The following is a 17997-nucleotide window of genomic DNA, read 5'->3' on the forward strand; positions in this document are numbered from 1 at the left end:
TGAAACAGTAGTCTCATTTTGGGGGTGGGATTGTACATTTCACCAGGAGCAGGAAGATTGATCTAGGGGAAGAGGATAGAAGATTACACTGAAAAATTACTTCTCTTGCATCTGGCAGGTAGGAATGTCCTGCAGATGGAGAAAGGCAATTCTGCAGTATCAGAAAGGGACGTTTCCTGTTGTCCTTTGTGCACGCTGCTGGCGACACACTGACATCGCCCAGCTCCTCGGCACCGAAACAAGGGCAGCTCTGCTCAAGAGCACGGTTCCTTCACACATCCAGGAACCTCAGACCATTTCTATCAGTCCCCAGGGGCTGGTGACACATGGCTTGTGGTGCAAGGTCCAGACTCCCAAGGATACCCTTCCCTGCGAGGGGACGGCTCCGGTGAAGGTCCTGGGACAGCCGAAGTGGAGCGTGCCGCTGCCTTCGGGAAAGGCGCAAAYGAGAACAAGAATAATCTCGTAGATTGCTTTTCAAAGCGCTGCAAAATCGTCAATATTTACATGGAAATTTGGGTGCTAAACAATTGCTAAGACGCAGCTCTGGAATGCATCAAGCTGCAAAATCTTTCATCGTTTAATTGAAAAGTTCCTGCAGCGGGCGGGAGAGTAGTTGAGGCAGAGCACTGCCCCTATAGGCAACTTCTTTGCCACCCCATCTGTTACCCCAAATGCTACATCTTAGAAACAACACTGCTGTGAAAGATTAAAATATATTTTCTACCACTCAGATGACACCAAATCTTTTCTAGATGCCAAAATAGCTGCTTTGAAAAGAGTTGAAGAAATATCAATTAAGAGCTCAAAGACATAGAGAAGGATTTGCTCATCCTTATTGGGCCAACTCCAAAACAGATTGAGAAAAGAATTAAAATAATGAGGGGAAAATGATAGATATAGGGAGTAGCTACAGTGCTGGGATCACTAGAAGTGCACATTTCAAAATGAAGACACAGAACAATGCAGATGGGACGGCCCTCTGGAAGGCTATTTTTTTGGGAGGGGTATATTTGCCTTCACCACTTTTAATGGTATTTTTCTCTGCTTTTTGGTTGGTGGTATTATGCTTGATTCTGGAAGTTCTTTATGTTGTTTGTTACATCCTTGGACCTTCTCTTGTCTCTCTTCACGTAAGTCTTAGGTGATCAGGCAYGGTAAAAATATGGAAACGCCGTGATTGCTCTGCTTTTGGTCACAGGGGCAGAAGTGTGGCTGAAATTGTTATATTCACCTAGAACAAAGGACTCATTTCTCTCTGTGGGGTGGAATCTTGGCTCTACTGACAGTGATGGGAAGGCTGGCACTGATTCACTGGAGTCAAACATCAGAGTCTGAGGCAAAGGAAGCAGAGGCTGAACTCAGCGATCCCGAGMATCCCACATTGCTCCCCTGAGCTGGGTCTGGGACGTGCTGGTCCTCAGGAGAACAGAAGGGATGGGGCAAACACCCAAAATCACTGCCATGGTGCAATGAGGGGAAGTGTGAGCAGAGCTCAGAGGTTCAGTGATGAGCCCCAGACCTCATGAGAGCACAGGCAGCAGATCCAGAGYCCAGGAGGACCAGGAGGTCTTCCCTTGCATGGCAGAGGTAGGAAACAAAACACTTACTGCCGAATGGGGTTCCAGTGGAGCAGCAAATGGTGCTTGCCACAGCCCCAGGAAAAACCCTAAGGTCTGCTGAAAGGCAATTTTCAGACAGACACCAAACATCTTCAGGCTGATCCTGGCTCTTATGAAGATCTGCCTGGCCCAGCCAGCTGACACCCAGCCCATCTGACAAACGCAGCTGAGAGCGGTGACACAAAGGGTGTCTGTCCCCTGTGCAGAGAGGTGCAGCTCAGCGTGCTGAGAGAGACCCCACCTCACAGATGGTCTCCAATGACATGAGGAAACCTGGTGGAGACAATGGAGGAAGGGAAGAATACCAGGAGCTCCACTGTGTTCAACAAGCTGAATCGCTCTGATGAGGGGACACATCCCAGGCACCAGCAGGAAGTGCCAGGGCAGCTCTGGAGCTGGGAAAAGCAAGGCTTGGTCAGGGCTGGTGACACATTGGCCAGTTTTCTAAGGGCAAATGCAAMTTTTGAGAAAACCTGAGATTTTGAGGGAAACTCTTCACATTTCAGTAGCTGAACTTTCCCATTTATCATAGGAAATCCAAGAGAATTTCATCTCGGTGGCCTGCTTCATGGACCTCTTCACCTGACTCCTTCACCTCCCCTCRGTTAGGCTGGGTACTCTGAGGACCTTCCCCCAGTACCTGCTGTGCTGTACAATGCAAATTCCATGAATGCTGACAGACCATGGGCCATACAGCTCCAGCAGAGAGATGGGTGTGAGCTGGATGCTGGCAGTGGGTGGGGAAGTCTTGGGAAGAGCTGGAGGGCACTTTCAGAAACAACACACTCGTCCAAGTGAAAAGAATGAAGAGCCACGCATGTGTGGGCTCCACACTAAGCTGGAACAGCTAAATACTCTTCCCTAAAGTCCAGGAGACACTCTGAGTGTGACTGCATTATCAATTTGTGGATGATGGGCAGGACCCCTCTGCAAGGAATGCAGAAAGTGTTCTTCCCCTTCCCCAGCACGGAGCTGTGCCAGTGAACAGCACTTGTGCCGTGGCTGGGATGAATCAGCCAGGCTGTTTGTTTTCCTAGGGATGCCTGGCTCAGCCCGAGACTGGGCTCACAGTTGTGTTGTTTAACCTGGTTCCAGAAAGGAAGCGATGCTGAGTTATCCTCTGTGCCAGGGTAAGCCTTCCCTGGCACCTCCACGTCCACGTTTGGAAACAGCAAGAGGTGTGAGGAGGCAGAACTCTGTGGGAGCTTGCATGGAGTGTCCTGTAGGAAGAACAGGAATCGCCCAGGGGCACACAGGGGACGGAGCAGGCTGACCACGGGCTCACAGCCCCTCCAGCCAACTCAGCACAGTGCTATCACCAACATCCCAAAGACACAGCAAGAATAGTGGGAGCTCCTTGCAGKTAAAATCAGATTTTGAGGTCAGTCTGTTTTTACACCGTGATCAGGACAACACCTTGGTAAAGCGAGTAARGAGGCAACGTGAAACCAAGCGTAGGTGAACACAGGCCATTATTCTGTTCCTTACAACACTGCAATGGGTGATTTGAAAGAAGATGGTTAATTGGTGATGCTCCGCTCCGAAGAGGATGAGTCTTGGTGCTGAGGGGAGCTCCACCGCTCTGGAAGCTTCAAGCAAGGGCCTAAACATCTCCATAACAAGCAGAAGTGCGGCTGGTGGGTTTCTTGAAGAAAAACATTGTTAATCATTTTCAGCGATGGCCTCGCACCTCTCCATGAGTTTAATTCAACGGCCACAGCTCTCTCACCAGGCCCGAGACTGCACAGAGACAAACCAGCAGCAAGCCAACCTCTCAGACATGCATGGATGGGGATGGTCTTCCTAGGGTCAGCCATGCGTGGGGAGCAGAAGCCGCATGCCAAMGTCACTGCCTGCCAGAGCAAGGACCTTGATGGAACCAGTGAGGAACCTGCTGCAGGTCTGACAATGCTCCCACCAAGTACTCGTACCACTCGGGATCTGCGGGTAAAGTGCAGCCTTGCCCGCCCCGTCCTTACCTCAGGGAATGTTCCGCTCCTCCTAGCCCTGCCTCTCCTCACCAAGGTGACAACTCACTACTGCTAGTGGCATTTCCTGGATCTCAGCCCTTCAGGGGCTGTGTGTGGTGCAAGGAGCAGGGTACTGAGAGGAGCACCATGGTGGAGGGGGACAGGGAGGGCAGGATTTGAGACTGGCAGCCTCCTTGCCAAGTGCTCAGCTGCGTTCCCAGGCTGCTGCTTTGAACAGCAAGGCACTCGAGAGCTCCAGGGACTGCACAGCTGGCAAAGGTTCTTGGCAGTGAGGGGTCCTTCTGCTGAAGGAGCCCACCATGAGACCCCAGTGTGCAACCCTGTGCAACAGCAGGAGGGCAGCAGGTCAGGATCTGTCCCAAGCTGTTCAGGACATRTCCTCTGTTTCAGGACACTCTGGAAAGGATTCATCCTGTTGTTTTCTCAAAAACTAAGAATCTGTTCAACCTCCTCACTGAAACTGCTAACAGTCAATWGCTCAAGTTGCATTGTTACAGGTTATTTGTTATTGAAGCCCTTACAGTACATAAGAGCCCCCAGGCACTGCACCCCAGCCAAAGGCTACAAGCTGTCCTGGAGCATCTCAGTGCCACCGTCCCACAGCGGACAAAGAGCTGCAACTGCTGCTCGTGGAGTACTCAGGATGGGCATGCAACTATGTGAGCACAGACARACTGCAGCAGCACTGCAGTTATCCACACAGTCCCATCTGTTACCTGCTTGGGACCCCTGCTCATAAAGAGACACAAAGCTGGGCCACAGTAATTCGTGGGGGACTCCATTGACATGGGAGGTGGTACCACACAGTCATCTTTGCCCTGTTCTTTCATCCAGAAGACTCTGGAAGGCAGTGCRGGAGGCTGCAAAAACACTGCTCTCTACTTCACATCCCCACACTGGAGCTTTTCTTTGCAGGGAGAAACATTTTAAGCATTGCAAACAGAAATGATAAAGACAGTGCGACTGGAGAAGAACAGCAGTCAGTTCACTGCAGGCAGCCTCTCAAAAGAAAAYACCTCTGGGCCAAATTCAAACCTGGTGTAAACAGAAGTCAATCTTCCAGCAACAGGGGGATTAGCCCCCACTCGCACTAGCTTTGACTTTGCTGCTTGATGTTTATATCACTAGAGACCAAAGAATATACTTGCCAGACAAGAATAGGAATCATTAAGTCTGTGGTCCAAAGTGAGGCGCTGAACCATCTCAAAGAGTGAAGCGTGGTCAAAGTTACAGGGATTGGAAGAGATAAATTCATCCATGCCATGCTTTTGAGCTCTATCTGCATCTGTTCATTTATACATATAGAGAAAGACACCATTTAGAGAGATATAAGACATTTTAGTTGACAAATACAACAGAAAAAAAATATACAGTATGAAGCATGAAAGCCAAGTATCTCCTCTTCCCTCCATTGCCATTAAGTTTTCTCTTTGCAGGCTATACAGTACACTTCACCTCCCATTGTCAACTTGCATCAGTTATGGTCTGTATTATTGCATTTAGGCAAAAGATTTTAGAATTAACATCTTGTCAACTGCTCATTATAGTGCATTTATTCTCTACTTAAAACCAGAACACAAACGCAAGAATTCACTCTGCATCTTACAATAGGCTATGAGTTAACAGAATTTTGGCTCACGTAAGTGAATTAGCTCCTATTTAGATAGTTGTGGTTAATTGCAATAGATTCTGCCATTCTAATGAAGTTACAGCCTTTTTCCTCTACATTTACTAGGTTTTCTAGGTATCACACCAGTTACGTTGTTCTTTCTCCAAATGCCAATGTTTGTCTTCCCCACGGCAATTTTCTTTCCTAACAGCAACTTTAAATGCTACCTCACTGAAATAAAAAGATGCTCTTTTAAGCATTGCTAGGAAGTTAAATTGATATGTAGTTTGTTGTCACAGAGGCAGTAACCCGACAGTGTGCCGGAGCTGCCAGTCATCCCGACGGAGAGACTGAATTTCCYCTGCCTGGATTACGAGCTGCCATTTTTGGGTGAATTAACAGCCTCAACGTATTCACACTTCTCTGCTTTGGGTGACGTTTATGGGCACTAACTCCTAGGGGCTAATTAATTAATCTCAACATGGTTAACTAAAAATACACCGAATTCAGCAGTTGAAATGAAGCCGCCAAGCCAGCCTGGGTGCGGCCAGCCGGGACCCCGCTGGGAGCAGGTTTTGTTCTAGCAGCGGCTGGGGAATTAAAGGACACCTTTCACTCGGTTTTGTCTGTGCTCAGCTTCCTACTATATGGGTTCTTGCCAAATCCTCGACAAAGAAAACAGGATTTAAATCCTTCCCCTGTTTATAGCCTCCTAGGGGAACTGGGTGGCCTTGAAACAATGTGGCTGAAAGGACAGAAAAATGCAGTTTTCCGCAGTAGGAGTATATGGTAACTGTATTTGTTTTAAAACAAAATCCGTCTTTACCAGAAAAAAAAAAATCACAAAAATCCTTAATTAAAAGGAAAAAAAAAGATTTAAATGAGAGTGAGAATGTTCTTTTATATATGTTTTTCTATTCAATATTTAGCTGTGAAGGATGGCATGTCTTTCCAAATACCTCATTTGTGTCAGTGCTCTCACACAGTACTGATCATTGGTAGCAATCTTTACATTTTCTGTATAGTCTGTCGTTATCTATATACAAACTGTATAAATAACATCACCCACTGGAAAGAAATCAGACAAATTAAAGCATGCAACATTTCAATTAGCTGCTAGCAATACTTAATTCAGCTGTAGCTGGCAATTTTCCTCACTACAACCCCGCTGAACAAACACGAACGTTTTTCCCATACAGGGTTAATTTTTGAGGGTCTGCTCCCCTGTTTTGCTCTATGTGCTGGGTCCTGCTGCCCCCCTACCCCTGCCTCCCTCCCAGGTCCCAAATCCCCCCCTCTGCCTCTGCTGGCAGCTCTGTGCATTCAGCACCAGGACAGAAGAAGCTGCTGATGGTGCTGAGTGAGGTGGCAGCACAAGGGGATGGGGACAACCTCCCTGGGGAGCGCAGCACCTCCGTGGCACCTCTCCAGCATCCCTGGGTGTGGGATGCTCAGCCCACCCAGCCCTGGGGCCTGCAGCACGGGCTGGCTCCTGTCTGTTTTGACAGCTTTCTGCCCCATTGTCTCTGTCCCTTCGGGCCAAGATGGATTTGATTGCATTCACTCCCAAAGAGTTCGGCTGTGCTGTTTTCGATTCCATCCCCAGTGCCCGCAAAATGTTTYAACAGCTATTATCAGACTATTTTTAATGGCTTGCTGCTCTGCCCGGCTCCTCGGAGTTGACTGCAAGCTGACAAATTGGCTGGAGGCCTTCATTTGCCAGCTTTGCTCAGAGATTTTATTACTTTTCAATTAGGAGCCCTGATACACTGTCAATCCTCCCGCTCAGCCAACGAGGCTCTGAGAGCCGAGTAAATCAGCTGGAAATTTGAAGAGTCCTCTAGCCCTTTAGCTGGTGAACTTTTTTGAGCATATGTGCTAGAAAGCATGTTTGAAACGGGTATTTTTTATTCCAGACTAACAAGCTTTTCCCCATATTAGGTTCTGTGAGCAAGGTGGGYGCAGAGCAGACCTTCTGCTGGTGGGAACCGACTGAAGCGCCGCTGGCTTCCACAGAGCCGAGGGTCTGGCTGGGCTTTTCACAATCTCCCTGCCCAAGGCAGGGGCACAGACAGTTCCCTGCCAAGCGTGAGAACAGACACAGTGATTAAATGTCCTTCACAACTGTCCATAATCAGGGGCAATTTTGCTTTCATTAAACACTTTGAAGCTACATCTTACTGAGCATCCCGTTGGGTGCCTGCTCGAAAGCCCATTTGCCCCAAATCTCTCCACCTCAGAACAACCACATGAAGAGAGAGACGTCAGGCATGGCACTGTGTGAGCTCAAGTGACCAGAAAAGCACGATCCACATGACTTCTGCTCAGTCAGTAGTTTAAAATGTGGATTTGTGCCATGGGAAGGAGGATGAGCAGCTGCAGCTCTCCCTGCAYAGCCCAAACCGTTTTGCAGCAGCAGAGATTCAGGGCAGGATGGGTGCACAGCACCCACCAGGGGACACAGCTGCTGTGATGTGAACTGGAGATGTCTGTGGAGAATGGCAATACAAATATATGTTTCTTTTACATGGAATATCCCTGGGGCACATRCTGCTCTGGGCCAAAATTCTCAAAAATAATAAGGAGCAGGTWAAACAAGTCAATCCTATACTAAACTCGCCTTCCCTCAATTATTCCAAAGAAACACCCCATACACCTTGCAACTTACTTTTGTATTTTGATTTTTCCAACAGACTCACTTAAAAAAATTAAATTCATTAATCAAATTACACCGAAAACATTAAACTCTGTAGGCAACACAAAAAGAACAGACCCAAATATATTATTACTCTGCTTCAGACAATATCTCCAATTTAAAATAATGCCAACATCTGAATACAAAGTAAGTTTTACATATAATCCACCTTCTACCAAAATGGCCTATACAGYTTGAATGTGATTTTAAACAAAGTATAAAATGAGAATGGCTAATATTCACACCCAAACTGTACAGCCAATTTGTAAGTACTTTAAATTAATTGTTTCAGTCAAATACAGCTGCTTTTTTGACCCTGCTCTGTTATTCTAGCTAAAAAGGAAGGAGAAACCAAAGAAAGARAGTTAYATGATGCTCCAGTAATTTGCAATCCCTTCCCAAGGTGCCGTGCCAAGCTCACTGGTGTTTCTTTGTTCGGGGCCCCAGCAGAAATGCTGCTGCAGGCCCACAAAAGTTATCTTACATATTTAGACAAGCTGCACACAACTGCAGCTGAAAGGTGTTCGATGGTGGTCTCAGGAGGGAGGCTGCCAGCGGACAGGCATGGCCAGCACAGGCTCCACAAACCTTTCTTCTGCAAAACTGCAGACTCTGGCCTTTTATATCACACTTGGTCCCCTACATTACTGGCTTTTTTTAATACTGCCGGGTTTATTTTGTTCATTTTTATCCAGTTTGCATTTTGTGCTGACTCCATTAACTGGACCCCTGTCACACAYACCCTCCCTACATGTGTTTGAAATCAGAGTCTTAAAAATCTGCCAGGGAATACAAAGATTTAAACAATAACAAGAATAATGAAAACCAAAGGACTGTCCCACTATTTGGTTCTCTGAGGGCTGTATTCCTCTTTATCTAACTGTTATTCAAAAAGGAAGAGACAAACCAGTCAAATATCTCATTTTTTTTTTTTCTTAAATGTATTTCCCTGCTCTCTGCATTTGTTTTGCTCCAGCAATAATTTTGGCAGATTTTGTTCTGAGAGCAGTGAAGTTAATAGCGGGGGACAAGCTCCATAAAAGAATTCTTGTTATAAAAGGCTTTAGGTAGCCATTTTATTGTAAGAATTTCTTACTCCAGATTTATTTCTTTTCATTAATGAGTGACTTCATTATAGTACCAAAGGCAACTGAAAATCCAGTAAATTTTACAACACGTTTGCCTATTAAAAAAAACAATAAAAATCCACCAAACAAACAAAAAACCAAACAACTGTAAATTAAAAGGTGACTTTGTATCTTACTCATCTGGAAAATGTGTGCTTGTCATATCTGCTTGACATTACAAGAATGAAGATGTGGTTTGGACAGTAACAAACAATGACACTAGTCAACCTCATCAGGAGACATGAAATAAAGGAATGACAATGATTGATGGCAGCTATTCATTTACAGATATTTCTAGAAAAGTCTTTGCTGGCCTGGCTGGGATAAGCAGGAGAAGTTTTCCAGCCTGGCCTGCAATGCAGCACGGTGGGCAGCTCATGGAGTGCCCATTGCAACCCAGTGCCTGCCCCRAGGGGCAGGGGCACCTCCTGCTCATGGACACTTTTGGGCTGGACTCATTAAAGAAACACCCAGGGAAGTGCCCAAAAACCTCATTTTGTTTGCTGGTGTGGAGCAAGAGGCTTCACTACAGACACCAGTGTTCTGGAGGGGGAAACACTAAACCCCTGTACCTGGATMCTACAAGGCCTGGTGGATTGGGGGCGAGCTGCTGGCAGTGCTAGTTGGTGATTTACCATGTCCCCTCCTCCCTGTGCACTGTGCCATTGCCACCTCTGAGAAGTGTGTGTGTGTGCTCAGGGCTCTGCAAACCTCCTTCCTGAACCTCCATCCTAAACCTCCTTCCCAAACCTCCATCCTAAACCTCCATCCTAAACCTCCATCCTAAACCTAAACCTCCATCCTAAACCTCCATCCTAAACCTCCATCCTAAACCTCCTTCCCAAACCTCCATCCTAAACCTCATCTTAAACCTCCTTCCCAAACCTCCATCCTAAACCTCCTTCCCAAACCTCCATCCTAAACCTCCTTTCCAAACCTCCATCCTAAACCTCCATCCTAAACCTCATCCTAAACCTCCTTCCTAAATCTCCATCCTAAATCCTAAACCTCCTCCCGGTGCAGAGCTGCGGCCACTGCAGGAGCCACAACTCACCTCTCAGCTGCAAAGCCAAGAGCTCTTTCTTTTCCATTGCATATTAGAAGATAGTTTTACATTTAATTGGATGTTTATTCCTGTGGCTTGTGGCTTTTCCCCTGCTGCAAACAAACCCTTTTCTGCTTCGGTTAGAATTTTAATAAATTATTATGAATGCTCCTGTAAATCACCAGACACACCAGGCACTGAATTGCAATCTAAGTTATCTAATGATTGGTACTTAGATGAATAAGAATTTGTAGTAGGCACTTACATAATTCCTTGTGTGGCAAGTTAAAAACACAGTTTTAGAACAGCTTTTTATCATATAAAACATTGTTTCACAGCATTTTTATAACTATTTAAAAATATTTTGAATTGGATGGCTGCAGAAACCTGTGAATTTGTATTTCATAAGTTAGAGTCCCAGGCTTCTTTAAGCACGTAGAAAAGATTTACAGGATAGTTTTAATTTCATGCAAATTATGTGAGACTGATTTAACATTTTAATTCTGCATTCCTGCAATGAAGCATCTGCAAGTTGACAATACAGAAGACACAGCAGCGTTCTCATCTCTAACTATCTAAAAAAAGTAAAGCAATTAAAGCACAAAACTAATAATCTAATAGGATAGCGATGCATTGTAGTGCAAATACATGTAATGTTGCCAAACCCAGGTTCATTCATTCATTCATTCACTCTTTCTTTCTTTCTTTCAAAGTGGCAAAAATCTGTATTTTGTTCAAATTAAACTTTTGTGGATTTTTTTTTTTCTTTTTGCTGTAAAGTACTTTTTTGCTGATAAGAATTCTCTTTGGAAATCCAAACATTTAGAAAACAAAATAAAGAAAGAAAAAAGAAAGTGTCTGCTGAGAAGGAATTCTGCCTGCTACCCAGGGGGATATTTGTACACACACGCACATACTCACACATAGGGAAAAAGAAGAAAAAGGAAATAAAAGGAGCGGGAAGGAAAAAAGGAGTCTTGTTTGATGGCCAAGAGGGATGACACCGCCTGTTCCTTCTCATAATTGCATTCAGATACTCCGGATACATATTTGCCAGCTCTCATGACCCACTGATGCTATTCCCTCCTAAGGAAAGCAGGCACTCGCCAGATATTACAGAAGATTTTAACACCAATAAAGGATTTGTACGGGGTGTGTTTAGGACTGAACAAACTAAGGAGAAGCTCTCTTACAGCACAAGTCTGGGCTTTTATCTTTTGCAAAGTAGGTGTTCCAGTGGGAAAAGGTCAAATAGCAAATCCCCTGGCTTACTCTTTGACTAGCATTGCTTTGATTGGTGACTGAGACCCAAGCTGAAATATTAATTTATGGTAATTTTGGGGAAGAGCAGCACCCCTCCATGACAAATGCATTTAAATTGGAGTGGGCCAGCATCTCCAAATGCAGGGTGACCCAGAGAGCTGCCACTTGCTGCTGAAATCATTCCCTACCGAGTTTATGGGAGAGGGAGCTATCAAACCTCGATGACTCAGGGCTCTGTGCATAGGGAATGTGTGGAGGGGTTTCTGGGGGTCTCCTCTGGAGTCCTGCACCTTGTCTGTCTTTCTTGGGGTCTCCTGCCCTACCTTTCTATGCTTTGAGGTGTCCACGGTTAGCCCCGCACTCTGGTGCGCTGCACCAAGCTAATCATCGGCACGGAGAGAAAGGATATTGTCAGAGTGCAAAATGATCTGTTTTCAGGCAGGAAGCAGTCAACTAGATGTAAATTCCATGAAACAAAAGAAGGTATTATTTACAGTTTTATTGTGATGTTAATTAATATTTACATCTTGGAATGAAAAATAGAAATGTTAATGATTGGCTTTACTAAGAGGATCACTTGATGCCAATGTGAAAGCCAGGGAGAGAAGGCAATTATGCAAACATCACATGCATCCCAATTTCAGTATGGAAACTTACATTTCAAATCTCAATTCAGGAAAATAACATGGAAAGTTTGTACTACAAAATCTAAACATGAGAAAGATTTAAGAGAAAAAAAAAAAAAAAAAAAAAAAAAAAAAAAAAAAAAAAAAAAAAAGATTTAAAAAAAAAAAAAAAAAAAAAAGCACATTGCATATGTCAGATAATCTAGTCTGATTATCTGAGCTGTGCTAGCTACAGGGAAGCACTTACCCTTGAGTCCAGCTAGAAGTTAGCAGGGTAAGAAGGAACAAACCAGAATAACATAAAGACTAGCAACAAGGCTCAGGAAAGCAGACAGGAGCCCTAACCTAGCAGCTAAATATTTGGGTTCAAGCAAAGAATGAAAAAGAAACTCAAAGAAAATTAAACSAACCGAAAAGAAAACCACTTACAGCTGAAAATTTCTCAAGCAGCTCAATAAACCTCGTTACTTATTATGGGGGAACAAATCACCACAAATTCACAAAACAACAAACTCATTGTATATGGTGTGATTAACAGTTATTAGATATAAACAGACATTAAAAATTACATATAACCACAAATGATACGTAAAACAAGTACAGACCAATCTTTCATGTTAAAAAAAAGGGCTTCAAGAAAAAAAAAAGAACGTTGAGCACGTTTGGGAATTTTCTTTGATGCATCACTAACACAGAACGAACAAAGATTGGTGCTTTCAGACAAGTGACCACTTTTATGAAGCTTAAATATTGCCAAAAGGTGTAATATGTATTGGCAGCATTATTGACTATAATATTGTGAATGATTTCAACAGTAAACAAGAACAGTTTGGAGTTTTTTCTTTTATAATGCGAACACTGGAGAAAAGCACAGCTTTGCATGAATGGAGTTTTTCTTTGAAATTGTAGCAAAATAAAAAAGCAAAAACTTTTCACTCTAACAGGTATTGTTCACCCACATAAAAGGCACTGTAGAGTCATACAAAAAATAATGAATAGCAGGATCTATTTTTTTTTTCAGTACTTAAATTGCAAATAAAATAAACTCCACCCTGGTTYGGAGCTGTCTGTTTACTTCCACGCCAACTGCTGCCATCGGACTATGGAGAGAATTTGAGCGCTGCTCAAACTTTATATTTTCTAAGTAAAAAGAGGTGTAAACCAAACAGAATTCACTATTTCTCCCAAGTATCCCAAACAGCAAGGTATGTGCTTCCCAAGTTTGGGTGTGACAGACAGCTCCATGCCAGGCGTGGAGGGCTGGAWTTTCTGTGCGTGTGCATGCATGCGCATGAGCCGTCTTGGACTGCTACGACATGGAAGCTGTAACAACAGTTACTCGTCAAATGGCTTAACATTTACTTCTTTGCACATCCTCATTCACCATAGCCTCTAATAAGCACAAAAAAAAAAATAATATATGACAGGTATAAAGATAAACGTACAATAATAAAATRTCTTGCAAAAGTCCTTACCTTTCCGCAGGCAAAAAAAAATAAAACAACAACCCCAACCCCAAAMCAAAATACCCAAGCCAAAAAAAACCCAATAATAAACCAAGACCCTTTTAAAAATGCAATACTTGATATGTTTGGATTTCAAGACTGAAGGAGCTGAGATATGTATTTGTGCATTTAGGACTCCCCATGTGTGACACGCATGACTCATTGCTGCTTCAGACCATTCAACTGCTGCACCCCATGACTTCTGCAACGAGCAGTGCCATGAATAGATGTTGAAATATGAAAAATGAGCAGCCTTTCCTGTTGAGATGAAGGTGTATTATGGCATGTTGCCCTCCTCTTCTTGTAGGATGTGCACAAAGACCTGTCAAAGGTATCTAGATCCAAAGGAGGGGGAGGAAGGAAAACCAAGGATAAAACAGCCCAGATGTTCAGGTAGCAAGCCACCACTCTGATGGACTGATGASCCAACTGGTTTCTGTCTTCCAGGCTTTGGCACAACCCTACCAAGAGGGTTTCYCARCACTTGAGGCAAAAAKGGGAGGCTGATGCTGCACAACTTAYAGAAAAATACATCGTGGATGGAAAGAGGGTGGTGGTGTTATAAAAAAGCAAAATGATCCAGATTTGGAGCTGGTATTGGCATGAGAACAAGTGAGAGAAACTGAGGTCAGATCATGACCCCCTYGAATGCCCTGGAGGGCCCAGGGGGTGAAATCTTGGCTGTTTTCACCAGAAGCAAGGATGAGGGAGCCCTGCCTCCTGGCAAGTGAGCGAGATGCAAAAACAAGGTCAAGCCTGTGGCATCTCTAGCTCTGAGCACAGTCAGGCTGAYGGAGTCTGCAGGACCACGAGCAGCACGAGGCTCTGATGGACAGGCTGGGCTGAGTAGATGCAGAGCTGATCCTGGGCTCAGTCACTGACTTTCCTGATCCCTGGCAAGGACTAGGACAAGCCAGCTGCCCCTTCTCCACCCCAGGTGCCCTAAGCAGAGAGGTTCAGCTCTCCCATACACAGAGTGCTTGGCCGTGCATGGGAACCATACACCCAAGTGTTCACAGCTCTGGGCAATCTATTTTCCTCCTCAAAATCCTGGCAGATTTTGCTACAGCTGCTGTGATGTGTCTTGGGAAGCAACACTTCACCTGACCCTGCACATGGGTTGGCAAAATGAAAACTCTGTAAATACTAGGAATTTACTCAGCAGAAAAATTCTCCAAGGTTGATGCGTGCAGGGATGGGAGAAGTCTGGAAGGAAAGGTGTTTTCTCACTTTGATATTCTCTGCTCTCATCTTACTCTAGGCTGGAATGAGCAGGAGTGTATCTTCTGTGCATCAACCCCACAACTRAAAGCACCCTTCAGCACCACTTGTYARGAGAGGCAGCCACAAGCAGAATCCCTTGCTATACTTTAAAGGCTTTCAGCATGTAAAAAAGCAGCAGAAGGACTTGTGCCTGCTATTTCCAAGAGCTCTTTGATTAAACATTCAGAGTTTAATCAAACAGGGCAGAGGGACATAAATCCCTGGGAGTGCTCTCGGGTCGCAGAGGCTCATCACAGCCACTAAATGTCCCACCTACAAGAGGCCAATTCCCACCTCCCAGTTTGGCTTTCTGAGCTGTGTCCTTYCTTCCCAACCCCAGTTCTTTACACCTTGCACTCCCAAAGTCAGTGACCTGACAGGAATGAAGAGGATGAGGATCACTGGAATGAAAACACTGACTRTAGGTTACCACACTGCATCACATTATGTTTCACTTGCAGCAGCAGCAATGCAAGGCAGAAGGGAGGCAAAAACACACAGCCATGTGGAAGATACAAAAAAAAATTAGAAAAGCAGCAGGTAGAGGTTTTCTGCTGTAACACTGGCTGTATAGCTCTATGTCTTGTACTGTTATTTTCTACAAATACTGACATGAAGAAATTAAATAGATATAAATAACGGTAATGGTTAAATGCTATTATTAAGCAAAGGGCAGATTTTCTCAATTCCTTACAATATGCTCCATAACAGTTTTACAGAGACTATTTTAAAAGTTAAAATTTGCTTCAATCAGAAGAATTCTTTAATATTTATCACTTTTCCTTATTTTACTTATATTTAATGATACTACTTCTTAAATTCTGACAAAACTGTCAAGAACTGCTATATGTTACATAACAAAAGGGCTGCAGATGATTGAGACCTTCAAGAAAAATGAGCGAAGAAGCATTTGCATGGTTTATAATCAAATTACATTTGCAAGACAAAAGAAATTGCTCTAAATTTCAAATGAAGCAAAGTGGGTATAACTSCACAGGACATGCAGCACAGCTACGACTTAAAAGATGATTGCTTTAAATTCACATCTAACTGGCCTGCAAAGCAACCTGTTAAAAATACCATATGTTTTCCTACAGTTGAATATTCAACAGGAGACCTCTTTTTGTGTGTGCATTTCATACTTGCAAGATTTGCACCTGTAGTTCTGAGCACGTGACRCATTTGATAGACAGCTAATGGTGCTAATGAATCGCTCTGATCTGGGTGTGCAATTTATTGTGCGGGGGTAAAATGCGTGTCTGCAGAAAGCAAGCTGGGTCTCAGGCTCTCAGATCCCAGTCTCTCTCCTCCATCAAGTATTGCACTTTAAAATACCCATCGACAAGTTCCCCAAGGAATTTTGTTTTCTTGGGTTTGGTTGTGTCAAACACACAGGTTAACTGCTTCTGGATCTACTGATGTAAAAAGAAGCTTTATGACAATGAAAAAAAACGTTTTGTTTTGAAATCAGAAACACGTGCGCAAATATTGATTTACATCAGCGCAGAAAATCTTTCCATCAAAGACTTCTGCCTTCTAGGAGAACTTATTTACTTACAAAATTGAGAGATTGGGGCGTCTATCTGGGGTACATTTCCTCCTTTAGCATTTAGCTTTTGCACTTGGGTAGGCGGCACAGGTTTGTGGGACTGGCCGGTGGCTCGGTACATGGCTTGGACCCACAGGATCCGGTCCTGCTCATCGTCACTCGCAAAAATCACCGTGTCTCCTTCCTTCACAGCRTTGAAGAACGTTCTGCCGCCATCCAAACCTGGCAGGAAAGGAAGTGACAATGAGGTTTCACAGACTTTGAGGCCAGCTGGGAGATCTCCCCTCGGCTTYCCACCCCACCATCGCACTTCTGGGYTCTCTTCACCMAGKGCCGCGCTGCTCCCAGCTCAGTCCCCTCCCCTGCACCAAACTCAGCTGCAAGACAGCCCACARGTCCCCAGKGAGAACCCTGCACCCCAATTACTAAAGCATGCCCCAACACACTTGTAWTAATTGCTTCTCTCACCTACAGCTCCATCTGTGCAAGTCCCATGTGAGTTGCACCACTGGAGCCCAATTAAAAATGGGTTTTGAGTGGGAGGTTCCCCATTAGACTGAAAGCATCAGTGCTCACACTGCAGAAAAAGGTCCTTGGGTGATATCCTTATTTCTGTCTTTGCCCTGATTTGGCACCCATCTTTCCATCTCCCTGATATGAAAGTTAAACTGGAATAAAGGTCTTGACAACCAACTGACTGTGTTTTCTCATCTCCTTTGCGGATACCATTACCCAGGGCATGAYGAGGGTCACCATGCTCAGCATGTTGCCCACTGAAATTAAAGTGGTGCTCTTCCACTTAAAGAAGGGTCTCACCACCCACAGGTACCACCAGGTACCAGGAACCTTCTGTTCATGCCCCTTCCATGCACTGATATCCATCAGAGAGAAATGGGGCTGGCAAAAGTGCTGGCTTGGTCCTGTAAATATTTTCTACAACAAAGACAAGCAAAGCTGCTAACCTTTTATTTAGGGAATAAAAACTGAAGGCACAGGTCAGGATCATTACTCAATTTGAGCATTCAGCTCACAATCAAATTTCATTGGGATTTAAGTGTCTAATTCACTTAGGCTCCCCCGAAGAGATGAGTCTTTCCCTCCTCTGGTGCAACTCCTAGCTCGGTTCCTTAGATCTATTTATAGTAAAAGTCATGCATAGCTAATGATCAGTATAAACACAAACATATTTGGAATAATGCTGATCACAGTTGAGTTGCAGGCAGGGGGAAGGAGAGGGGGGACTCCCTTTGGGAGTGGCGAGCGCAGCACCCGCGGCAGTCGCCAGCCCCGTACCTGGCTGCGGGTCCGTGTAGTCCACAGTGTATCCGTCGAGCTGCAGCAGCTCTTGAGGTTCAGCTTTTTTCTCCCGGTAGCTGCACATAGCAAACGTATATTGACTAACCTGAGGAAAATCACAAAGCTAAGATGGCACCGGGTGACCACCACGAGGAATCCAAAGCGCTCACAAACGCCGCACGCCGACGGCGTGTCCGCAGGGACTGGGGCTGGTGGGGTAATTTGGATGGTCATTGCCCATTAGAGACAGAATAAACTTTTTACCAGGCTTCTGCAAAGCCCTCTCTCAGCACACCCCGCTGCGGCACGCATCTAATTCTCCGCATCAGTACATACAGCGGTTTAATTTCCTCCAAAAGAGGAAGCTCCACGGCTTAAAACCCTCTATCATTCATCCCCAGACAAG

At 44.7% G+C, this 17997-nt stretch overlaps 1 protein-coding gene across 6 annotated transcripts in view; it reads right to left on the reverse strand.

Annotated features, from left to right (window-relative positions):
• The window catches only part of CADPS (calcium dependent secretion activator), a 202989-nt gene that overhangs the window by 80854 nt on the left and 104138 nt on the right, over nt 1-17997 (reverse strand). For all 6 annotated transcript variants that reach the window (XM_057375338.1, XM_057375342.1, XM_057375341.1 and 3 more), the window contains exons 10-12: nt 17589-17697; nt 16305-16517; nt 4762-4898 (exon numbers count right to left, since the gene is read on the reverse strand). In XM_057375338.1, coding sequence (XP_057231321.1) covers nt 4762-4898; nt 16305-16517; nt 17589-17697 — 459 coding nt within the window. The remainder of the gene's footprint in view (nt 1-4761; nt 4899-16304; nt 16518-17588; nt 17698-17997) is intronic.

Source organism: Malurus melanocephalus, unplaced genomic scaffold (assembly GCF_030028575.1).
Source record: "Malurus melanocephalus ecotype Western Australia unplaced genomic scaffold, MMel_1.1 scaffold_245, whole genome shotgun sequence".
In the NCBI taxonomy this organism is placed as follows: Eukaryota; Metazoa; Chordata; class Aves; order Passeriformes; family Maluridae; genus Malurus; species Malurus melanocephalus.